This window comes from Trachypithecus francoisi, unplaced genomic scaffold (assembly GCF_009764315.1).
Source record: "Trachypithecus francoisi isolate TF-2019V2 unplaced genomic scaffold, Tfra_2.0 Lachesis_group12, whole genome shotgun sequence".
Lineage (NCBI taxonomy): Eukaryota > Metazoa > Chordata > Mammalia > Primates > Cercopithecidae > Trachypithecus > Trachypithecus francoisi.
Genome location: NW_022681457.1, coordinates 89,222,631 through 89,234,917, shown reverse-complemented (window position 1 = coordinate 89,234,917; position 12,287 = coordinate 89,222,631). Strand labels below are relative to the sequence as shown.

Genomic DNA, 12,287 nt, shown 5'->3' with positions numbered 1-12,287 from the left:
TGGAAAGGAATGTCTTCCTGCAGTAGCAAAGCCAGTGGGGTCTAATGACACACCATATCCCAATTCTCAGCAACTAAAGCTGAGACTGAAGAATATGACAGGGTTTATCTTTATAGAAATTAATTAAAAGTTAGTCTTCTGAGAGTCCCCTTAGAGAAAATAAGACCATCCACTAAATGGGAAAAAGAGGGATGACACCTGCAGTGTTAACAAGAGATGGTCAAGTTCTGTCAGTTAGTAAGGAGTTGTTAAGGGACCCACACCAAAATCCCCACTAACTCTTGCTTTGTAAGTGCTACAGACCGAATGTTTGTGTTCTCCCAAAATTTGTATGTTGAAATCTAGCTAACCCCCATAGTGATGGTATTAGGAGGCAGGGCCTTTGGAAGGTAATTAGGTCATGAAGTTGGAGCCCTTGTGAATGTGATTAGGGCTCTTAGAAAACGGACCAGAGTTTGTCTTCCCCTTCCACCATGTGAGAACATAGCTAGAATGCAGTGTCTATGCAGACTGGCCCCTCACTAGACACCAAATCGGCCAGCACCTTCAGTTGGGATTTCCCAGCCTCCAGAACAGTGAGAAATAAATTTCTGTTGTTTATAAACCACCCCGTTAATGGTATTCTGTTACAGCAGCCTGAATGAATTAAGACAATAAATTAGCTTACAAAGTAGCCAATAAACACAATTTCAAACTCACTGTACACAGCAAAAGCTAGATAAGTAGATTAAAGAATCAGAACTATTAGGAGATTAGAGGAGAAAATGGGTAGTCATGAAGGGAAAAAAAATAAGGAAAGGGTGTTGTGGTCCAAGAACTAACACAACAAAAAACAAGCAAACAAGTAAAAAAAAACAAAAAACAAAAAAAAACCCTGAAAAACAAACCCAAAACAACAACAAAACATGAAGGGAAACAGCACTGCTTAGGTTTCTGTCATCAGTTTTGTAAGGTTATCCCTCTGTTGCTGCCCACACCCCACACTCTATCTTCTGATAAGAAGTAAGCTCAGGCCTTACATGGAGCCAGCACAAGAGTTCTCAGTAAAAGAAGGCAGCAGACGGCTGTCTGGGTGGTTGGCTCATTTATCCTCTAAGTCATTTATTTGTTTCACAGAAAGCCACTGGCTTGCTAAGGGTCAAAATGCTGTGTGTGATTATTGACTGGAAAGAGGGAGCTGATGCTGTTAGAGAGGAAAACACTTCAGTCTTCCTAAAGCCAAATCTTACATGCAGGGATACCTAAGTGGACTTTCATTTCCTGCACTCAAATAAAGCACTTTTTTCTCTGCCACACAGCAGGATTGGCAGCAATTAATTGTCAGAACTGCTTAAACTGTACACGTTCTTATAATGTACACAATTAATTGGCTGGACTGCTTATACTGTACACATTCCAGGACCCAGTCAACAAGCCTCTGTGCTCCTCCTGCAAACAATTCAGAGGTTCATGGCGCAGAAAGGGTGCAATACCTAAACTAAGCAGGACAGGTTGTCCCTCTTTAAGCTGAGAAAGGGGAATAAATTGATGACATTCCTTTCTACTTTTGGAATTGCAAAAGGTCCACAATATCTGCCTTTGGATTCAATATATGTATGTTTCCAAAAGAGTGAAAAATGCAGACTAACAATCCAAATACCTTTGCAGCTCTGCAGGCATTTCAGGCAAGACAAAAGCAATTTATGATATAATTTCTCTCCACTTTGAATGCAGAGCTGCTTGACCTACCTTAGTGAAAACAGCACAAATTAGAAACTGGTGCTGCTAGCCAGTCATCCCTAATTAGAATGAGATCTGCAGTGCATACTTTTCTCTTCCCTTCCCTAGTGCATTAAGCAGAAGTTTGAACTCCCAAGTTCTCTCCGAAAAGAAATGCCAAGGCAATTCTAAATGCACAAGGCAATCTTACCACCTTTCCAGAGCTATACATGGCCTTCAGGGTAAGAAGCTAGCTCCTAAGCCTGATCTATAAGGTCAAATATAACTTATCTGGATCTGAAGATTTCACTTTGCCCCATTTTTTTTTTTTAGCAATACTTGCAGTTCTCAATACGTAATGCCAAACTTTGTAATACCTCCGTGCAACACTGCATGCAGCAAAAGTCCACTCCCACTCCTGGGGTTCATAGTTCAAATTCAATATTCCTTCCCTCATGTCTACCCACTCTCCATATTAGACCACAAAGGTCTTGAAATCCTATTCACTAGCAGCAATTTCTTGCCACTGCCCACTGATGGTAAACTAGAAGAAAGAACTCTTTGTAGCCAACACATCCTCAGGATCTTCCTTCTAGCATACACCTGAATTCTGTAAGACCCAAGTTTGAATTTTCATCATCCTCCAGGAGACTGTCAGATCTAAATCTACCATATTTCTAACTTTACTGGTCCATTTCTAATTTCACTGGCCATAATTATCCTATAGTATGCTGGAGCTATTTTCTTTGCTGCCCCTTCCCGAGGTCCTCTGCAAACCATTATTCTTCTACCTCCCTGTAAAATCCTCTTCTCCTTTGCCATCTTGCTGCCACTTCAACTCTCATTGCAGCTAGAATCTCCCAACTAACTCGTCACTCTTCCTATTTTACCAATGACTTTGACATCTGGCTTTCAAAAGTCCTCCTCATCCCAAGTCCTACCTGAACAGTAAGAAAGTTAAGATGACAGGCCAGGTGTGGTGGCTCACGCCTGCAATCCCAGCACTTTGCGAAGCCGAGGCAGGCAGATCACCTGAGGTCAGGAGTTCAATACCAGCCTGACCAACATGGAGAAACCCTGTCTATACTAAAAATACAAAAAATTATCTGAGTGTGATGGCACATGCCTGTAGTACCAGCTATTCAGGAGGCTGAGACAGAAGAATCGCTTCAACCCAGGAGGCAGAGGTTGCAGTGAGCCAAGATCACGCCATTGCACTCCAGCCTGGGCAATAAAAGCAAAACTCCGTCTCAAAAAAAAAAAAAAAATGGACTGAGTCCAAACAGAATCAGACTGCCTAGATTCAAGCCGTGGTTCTACCATATACCTAGCTGTGTTGCCTTGGTCATGTTCCTTAACTTTTTTTTCCTGAATTTCCTCATTTATAAAACAGGAACGGGCGGGCGTGGTGGCTCATGCCTGTAATCCCAGCACTTTGGGAGGCAGACGCAGGCGGATCACGAGGTCAGGAGATTGAGACCATCCTGGCCAACATGGTGAAACCCATCTCTACTAAAAATACAAAAAAAATTGCTGGGTGTGCTGGCACGCCCCTGTGGTACCAGCTACTCGGGAGGCTGAGGCAGTAAAATCACTTGAACCTGGGAGGCAGAGGTTGCAGTGAGCAGAGATCACGCCACTGCACTCCAGCCTGGCAACAGAGTGAGACTTCGTCTCAAAAAAAAAAGAAAAAAAAAAAACCAAAACGTAACAGTAATAGTAATTCACAGCATTTGTTGTATAGATTAAGAGTTAATACATATAAAGGGTTCTGAATGGTACCTGGCATATAGTAAATGCTCAGTAAACAACAGTTAATGCTGCTATCATCATCATCATCATGGTCACCATCACCATCATTAAAGACTACCTCAGTGTCCACAGGGGAAACTCATTTAACATGTTCTTTGAGCTTACTTGGTTCTTTGAGCTCCTTGCCTCCAATAAACTTCTTCTCCACTCTACCCCAGCAACCCTCTTCCACAGCTCACCCTAGATTCCGCCATCACAACTTCTCCACCTCCAAAATCTTAAATTCAAATATTACATACTCTGACCACCACCTCCTATCCTTCCAGCACTCACAATTACCCGTTCCTCCTACATGTGCTTCCCATCATGGTAACCTCTAAATGCAAAACTTGTCTACTTCTGTAGCACCTTCCTGTCTTTTTGCCTCTTTCTATACTTTGTCCTACTATCTCTCATCCACTCTTTTTACAACAGCCTCAATTTCCATACCTCATTTTCCTTCTGTACAAACTACCTAGCAAAGTTCCTATCTTGAATGAATCAAATTATCAAGCTTTTCTTGACAGAGCTCCTGAGAGCTACTGAGGAGAATCACACAACTGTAAAGATCAGTACCACAGGTATAAATGCATGATCTCCATCTTCAAGGCTACCCAGCAATCTTTTTATTTCCTTACCTAGTTTGCCATCTTCTATCCTTCACAATGGCTATTTTAGATCTTTACCCCACTCCCTAAACCTCTGATTTTCCTGTCTATGACCCACTCACCCCAATCCCACCTACCTCTACCTCTGTTTCTACTCTTCATAAATGATCTATCACACTTAAGAATAAACAGGAATGAGATGAGAACTACAACAATTTCCTTCTACCCCGTATATAAGCCCACCCTAGCTGTGTCCTACCCAATCCTTTCTCTCTGTCACAGCGAAGGAGGTATCCTGATTAAGACTAATATTGTACTCTGTGCTCAGTATTCTAACCCTCCTGCCCTATAAGGCAGTGGTTCTCAAAGCATGGTCCCTGGGCAGCAGCATTGGCACACTCCAGGAACTTTTTGGAAATGAAAATTCTCAGAACACACTCCAGACCTACTGAGTCAGAAACTGTGGAGTTGGGGCCCAGCAATCTTTTTTATTTCCATCTCCTCAGAGCAAGAAACAAAGACCAATTTATTTTAACAAGGCCTCCAAGTGAGTCTGATGCATGCTAAAGTTTGAGAACCACAGCTCTAAGGGATTATTCGTTATTTATCCCTTTTCCTGTCTTTAATCTCTTTTTAGTACAATGGTTCTCTTGCCTGAAGAGCCTCCTATTTTATTAGGCCACATACAGTTGGCCCTTAAATAATACAGGCTTGAACTGTGCAGGTCCACTTATATGTGAATTTTCTTGTGAATCTGCCACCCGAGACAGCAAGACCAACTACTCCTCTTCCTCATCCTACTCAACGTGAAGACAACAAGGATGCCTGTAAGATGATCCACTTCCACTTAATGAATACTAAATATATTTTCCCTTGGGATTTTCTTTTTTTTTTTTTTCTTTTTTTTTTTTTTTGAGACAGAGTCTTGCTCTGTCACGCAGGCTGGAGTGCAGTGGTACAATCTCAGCTCACTGCAACCTCCACCGCCTGGGTTCAAGCGATTCTCATGCCTCAGCCTCCCAAGTAGCTGAGATTACAGGTATGCACCACCTCGCCTGGCTAATTTTTGTATTTTTAGTAGAGACAGGGTTTCACCATGTTGGCCAGGCTGGTCTTGAACTCCTGACCTCAAGTGATACACCTGCCTCAGCCCACCCCAATGTTGACATTACAGGCATAAGCTGCCGTGCAGGCCCCCTATGATTTTCTTTTCTTTTCTTTTCTTTTTTTGAGACAGAGTCTCACTCTGTTGCCCAGGCTGGAGTGCAGTGGCGCAATCTCGGCTCACTGCAAGCTCCGCCTCCCAGTTCACGCCATTCTCCTGCCTCAGCCTCCCGAGTAGCTGGGACTACAGGCGCCTGCCACCATGCCCAGCTAATTTTAGTGAAGATGAGGTTTCACCGTGTTAGCCAGGATGGTCTTGATCTCCTGACCTTGTGGTCCGCCCACCTTGGCCTCCCAAAGTGCTGGGATTACAGGCATGAGCCACCGCAACCAGCCGATTTCTTAATAACATTATCTTTTCTCTAGTTTACTTTAACAATACAGTATATAATGCATATGACATACACAATATGTGCTAATCGATTGCTTATCTTATTGGTAAGGCTTCCAGTCAACAGTAGGCTTTCAGTAGCTACATTTTGGGGGATTCAGAAGTTTATGCAAATTTTCAACTGCACAAGGGGTTGACATCCCGTTCTCCACACTGTTCAAGGGTCAACTGTATATTCTCGCCCTTTCCAGTCTATTCACCGCATAGCCACTATCCGATTATGTCATTCCCTACTTAAAACTCCCTAATGACTTCCCACTGATCTTCAGTTAAAAATCAGTTATTTTAATAAGGCCTCAAGGTTCTGCATACCTCTCAAGACTTCTCTTTCACCACCAGCTCTCTTTCTCCGTTTGCCCAGCAAGGCCAGTCTCTCTCAATTTCTTGAGCTTGCCATACTCTAGGGCACCTAACACATTTTGAAATTGTTATTTCCTCTGCCTGAAATACTCTTTTCCCGTTTCTTTTCCTAATTCCTACTTCAAATCTCAGCTTGAACTTTCTTTCTTTAAAGTGGCCTATTCTGACACCTTAGTTGTTTTAGGTGCCTGTTGGATGCTTTCACAGCACTCTGTATTTACCCTCTCATTACTCATATCAAGCTTATAATTATTTAATTATTAGAAATGTAATATTCCTTGCCAGAGTATAAGCCTTGTTATGGCAGAAATCATATTCATCTTATTTATTGTAATATCCCGAGTACCCAGCTTAGTATACTACCTTGCAAGTAAATGCACAATTACTATGACTGAGCCTTTACAGACACTGTGGCTCTGTCCAGAATGGATTTTTACCATCATTAACCCCGCCCCAGTACAATCCTACACATCCTTCCAGAAATGTTAAAAGTCTCTAAGAAGTATTATCTGCACATACACACCACTTGCCTGCTCAAGTGAATCACTTCTTTGTGTTCTTACTGTATTGTGTACCTAAGTATGTTAAAGGAATAATTATACACCACTGTAATACCTATCTTCATGTATCAGTCTCCACTAGATTATAAACTCCCTGAGGGCATGAACCATTCTTATTCACCTTTGTATCTCTAAGGCTTAGAAAAATACCTGACATTGACAGTAGGTATCCATAAATGTTTATGGGCATATTAAATCCAGGATTGTTCTCTAATATTTCACTAAAAAGTTTTTTTCTTATTATTAAATCTGGGTTCCAATTCTAGCTATGGTACATGATCACTGGCAAATTGTTTAACTTCTCTGGGCCTCAGTTTTCTCACCACGTAAACAGGGCTAATAATACCTACTTGGAAATATTGCTATGAAAATTAAACAAAATGACACAGTGCAACAATTAGTACACAGAGTGCCTGGCATGTGGTAGCCCACTCTGGCTTCAACTTGATAGAGACAACTAGGACAAAACAAACACGAAAATAAGTCACAGCAATCAAGGAAGACTGAGCAGAGAATGAGTCATTCCTTTTAATCATTTTCCCAAGGAGATCAACAATAAAGAAACATAATAAACAGAATAAACTCTACTGGTGGTAGCTCCCTTGGCATATACAGCTTGGTGAGAATTCACTTCAGAGACCTCTTGGCTAATGGCCACATCCTGCTCCACAGCCCAGCAGGTCAGATCTTCATCTGTGGTACCAGGCATGGTTAATTCTGACTAGAATAAATACTATCTCATAAAGAATGTGTTTACAGGCGAGAGATGGAGGAGAACTTGACTGTAACCACATCAATCAACTGTTTTGCGATCTGGCAGAAAACACTGCAGAATGGTTGGTGGATACTAACAGCCACACAACTGTACTTACCTGTAGCCAAGAACCAGCTTAGACTAGATAATGAGCAGCTTTCTGCATTTACCAAAACAATGGTCAGACCTACAAAGAATGAACATCTCTAGGGTCAAATTACCCTTTGTACATCTGGGCAGCACCAACGAAGCTGACACCAAGCAGCTTTATATATACACTCCTCAGCCTATGAGCACTGCCCGCAAGCATCAGCTTCATTGTTCATGTATACCAAATATAAGAGCAGATTTAACCATTTCTCTGCTCCTTATTCATAGCATGCTTACCTCTGCAGAGCCACTGGTAGTCAGACCACCTAATTCGTTGGAGTCATTCACTTTAGAATGCTGTGTCACTATAGGTGTAACTACTTCACTGGGACTACCTCTCTTCTGAAGCTTCCTGATTAAGCTCTGCTGGTCACTGGAAGATACAGCAGGTCTGAGTGCAGCTCTGGGTGGGCTGTGGCTCCAAGATGCCCAGTTCCAACCTAGCCCCAGAAGATGTGGTACATCATCTTCAGGTAGAAAGCCCAAATCATCTGCAGTGTGGAATTTTTTTAAAAACACCAGCATGGAATTGGAGGAGTGCGTCCTAAAAGCCCGGCAGCTCTGGGGCCTGCTGCAGTCTGCCTGAATGCACATCCCTTCTAGCCACCAAAAGACATGGCAGGCAGAGTCCTGGCAGCAGGCAGCCCAACATGACTGGAGAGAGGGGGTTCCTTCAAGAAGCCAGAGGTGATTTTCTCCCCCAGATCTCAGGCCAACTCCAAATTGTGTCTTCCCCTGCTGGCACCTGCTCTCACTGGCATCTAAAAACAAAGAATGAAAACATTTTCAGATGAAATAACAGAGACTAGTGCTCCATAAAGAGCCCTGAGTACCAACATTTGAGGCTATTTCGAAGACAAGTTTTTAAGAGGGTGAGAAAGCCATCTAGTGAGTGGAACAAAGGAAGTGAAAGAGAGTGTTTTTTGTCTTCGGATATTTTAGGTTCTAGAAATACTGCTCCACATTCATTAATGGTTCTCTTTCTCAATGAGTTCCTGCCATGGAGACCCTTTACACAGAATTTCAGTTCATAAACAGGAAAAAAAAAAAAAAAAGAGGTATTCTGGTGGAAGCATATGCAGGGAGGTAGCAAGTTGGAAGGAAAGGGGCAGAGTCCCAATACCTGATGACCTCCCACTGACCTCCAAGGTATTTCTCAGGGACAATGTGAGAACTGTGGGACCAGAAGAACAGGTAGCTGAACAAGTGGAATATTTTCCCCAGCAAACTGCCAGCAACACAGACTGAGTACTCCGAACCTCATGCAGGTTATAGGCACATTCATTCTTTAACCAATCATTTGCCAAAGTCAAATGGTTTTGCATATCATAGTATCAGCCAGAGTAGTAGTCAAGATTACCAAAAATTTTTTTTTTATTTTTTTTATTTTTTTTATTTATTTATTTTTTTAATTTTAATTTTTATTTTTTATTATACTTTAAGTTCTAGGGTACATGTGCATAACGTTTATATCATGTATAACTCCCCAATGCAATCCCTCCCTCCTCCCCCCTCCCCATGATAGGCCCCAGTGTGTGATGTTCCCCTTCCCGAGTCCAAGTGATCTCATTGTTCAGTTCCCACCTATGAGTGAGAACATGCGGTGTTTGGTTTTCTCTTCTTGTGATAGTTTGCTAAGAATGATGGTTTCCAGCTGCATCCATGTCCCTACAAAGGACGCAAACTCATCCTTTTTTATGGCTGCATAGTATTCCATGGTGTATATATGCCACATTTTCTTAATCCAGTCTGTCACAGATGGACATTTGGGTTGATTCCAAGTCTTTGCTATTGTGAATAGTGCCGCAATAAACATACGTGTGCATGTGTCTTTGTAGTAGAGTAATTTATAATCCTTTGGGTATATACCCAGTAGTGGGATGGCTGGGTCATATGGTACATCTAGTTCTAGATCCTTGAGGAATCGCCATACTGTTTTCCATAATGGTTGAACTAGTTTACAATCCCACCAACAGTGTAAAAGTGTTCCTATTTCTCCACATCCTCTCCAACATCTATTGTTTCCTGACTTCTTAATGATTGCCATTCTAACTGAAGATTACCAAAAATTTTAAACACAAGAGCAATTCTGCTAGAAAGAACTTCCTAACGACAAGTCATGCCATGATAAGAAATAATGGAACATAAGTACAACAGTGACATGCTATGGGTAACCTAGATAATACAGTCCAAAATTCTGACTAATGCTGCTTATGGATAAACTTTGGATTGTTTTAATTATTTCAGGTATGGCATTGATTTTTCTGAAATAGTATCTCACTTCTGTTTTCTTAGATGAAGTTAAAACTTGTTCTAAATGAAAGTGATTATCTGAGTTCATTTTAAAGTACTGGCTCTATAGGTGTCTATTACCAGTTATTGTCAGGATTATATAGAAACAGAGCCAGGGTGAGGCAAGAGAGGTGCCTCAGGCACAACATTTAAGGAAGTGCTCACTTTCAGAGTCATTCCAGTGCAGGGTTGGCTCACAGGACCTTCATAGTGAGTGTCTCTTTAAATTCTGTGCTCTGGGCAAGTCTCTCCTTACCCTAGTCCTGGCCCTGGGGTTATAACATAAAATATATGTTAAAATTACATAGAAAAAATATGCAATAGAATCAAAACACTGAAGATATGGATAATCATGTCTGCATGTACACACAACTGAAAAGAGCTCTAACGAAAGCAACTGACAATCAGCCAAAGCCAATCTGACGCCCACAGAACACTTACTAAATATCCAACAGACTAAATGTGGAAACTAATCAACTGAAAGAGAAAAGGAAGATAAAGGCAAGCTTCTAGACTATTGAGTCAGGAGCACTATGGAAGCCAGCACTGGCACCAACCTACCACCAGACCAGGCAATTTAGAAGGCCACAGAAAACAGAACTTCCTTTAAAAAAGATGAAGAAATAGCAACTATGAAAAAAAAAATTAAGCTACCAGGAGATACAGAAATACTCCCTCATTTTTATTCACCTTTCCACACAGGCACCAATAGTAAGAATCTTGGTAATAGCTAACTGAGTGAATAGACTTTGTTGAAATCAAATTGTTATATCAGTAACTACTATTTTTACCTTTATATCAACTTTCCCTCATTCTTCTCATAATAATTTTCTCATACTTAAGAGGTCAACACAGATGAAAATCATCGGTACTTTTTTGTAAGTTGATATATTATTTAATTTTTAAAAATGCAATGCAACTTCCACTTCTGCTCTTGAAGAAGGAATTGCTATGGGGCTTGCCTTCCCACCATGAGTAACTAGAAAACTAGACAAAATATATAAAGCTACTGTTTTTAGACACTGGACAACATACAGTGCAGGACTGTGATCCCTGAGAGAAAGGAAACAAACCAGGTGAGCTCTATGAATCCCTTGGCTTTCTGCTGGAGGCATGCTCCAGACTGTGGCACAGGTGAGGAGAAGGCAAGCATAACAGGACAGCTGCTAACTTGGGTGGACAGAGTTCAGGGTGACTGATAGCTAGAATGTTTTAACAAAGTACCAGAAAGGAGGAAGCTACACAGTGAAAGAGCTCCAGAAATCTGAAGAGTAGTCACCTTCAGTTTTGGCTGAACACTGATTTACCAAGGTATAGGTTGAAACTGCATAAGAGAAATTAGAAAATATTTTGAACTGAATGAAAATAACATAATATATAAAAATTTGTGAGATGCAGTTAAAGCAATGTCTAGAGGGACATTCATAATTTTAAATGCTTATTTCATAGAAGAAAAGTCTATAAAATCAATGATTTAGAGAGACACATGGAGAAAACGACATATGATGACAGAGGCAGAGACTGGAGTAATACAGCTGCAAGCCAAGGAAAGCCAAGGATTGACAGAGACCACTAGAAGCTAGGGGGAGGCAAGGAAGGAATTCTACCTCCAGTCTCCAAAGATATCAACCCTTCTAACACCTTGATTTTGGATTTCTAGCCTCCAGAACTATTAGCATACACAGGGTTCTCTGCTCTTATCTGGAAGACAGTTCAGGAGACAGATGGCTCAGATCCAGGGACCACTGACATTTGGGGACATGGCTGTGGCCTGTACCCAGGTTGAACGGAGATACCCTAATACACTTAACAGGATGTGTACAGCCATGTGATGCTGGAAACTATGGGAATCTGGCCGGGCGCGGTGGCTCAAGCCTGTAATCCCAGCACTTAGGGAGGCCGAGACGGGCGGATCACGAGGTCAGGAGATCGAGACCATCCTGGCTAACACGGTGAAACCCCGTCTCTACTAAAAAATACAAAAAATTAGCCGGGCGAGGTGGCGGGCGCCTGTAGTCCCAGCTACTCGGGAGGCTGAGGCAGGAGAATGGCGTGAACCCGGGAGGCGGAGCTTGCAGTGAGCCGAGGCCGGCCACTGCACTCCAGCCTGGGTGATAGAGCGAGACTCTGTCTCAAAAAAAAAAAAAAAAAAAAAAAGAAACTATGGGAATCTTATGTCTGTGGGCTTCTCTCTTTCAAACCAAAACTAATCATCCAACTGCAGCAAGAAGCAGAGTCTGGATGGAGGCGTCAGAATTGCATCAGGTACCTCTGCAGTCCAGGAGAACTGGTTTGAAACAAAGATCTTAACTCTAAAGCAAAATACTCTGAAGTTCTGCAAGAGCAAACAAAAAGCATCATGATAGAAAGAGGCCTGGATTGAGAGGGAGGAGGCTCCACAGAGATGCAGTGCTATAAATGCAAAGAATGTGGGAAAGTACAATTTGAATACAACTCTTCCTCTTTTTAGCCACCAGAGCAACCATACTAGTGAGAAACCACATAAATATAAAGAACGT

At 41.8% G+C, this 12,287-nt stretch overlaps 1 protein-coding gene across 12 annotated transcripts in view; it reads right to left on the bottom strand.

Moving 5' to 3' along the window:
- The window catches only part of KIAA0319L (KIAA0319 like), a 132,583-nt gene that overhangs the window by 67,515 nt on the left and 52,781 nt on the right, over positions 1-12,287 (bottom strand). For 11 of the 12 annotated variants that reach the window (XR_004440953.1, XR_004440954.1, XM_033227142.1 and 8 more), the window contains one exon: positions 7,714-8,237. The exons of the other annotated variant lie outside the window; for it this stretch is intronic. Coding sequence is in view for 9 of the 11 variants with exons in the window: in XM_033227142.1 (XP_033083033.1) it covers positions 7,714-8,237 (524 nt within the window). In the remaining 2 variants the exon portion in view is untranslated. The remainder of the gene's footprint in view (positions 1-7,713; positions 8,238-12,287) is intronic. 12 annotated transcript variants of the gene reach the window in all.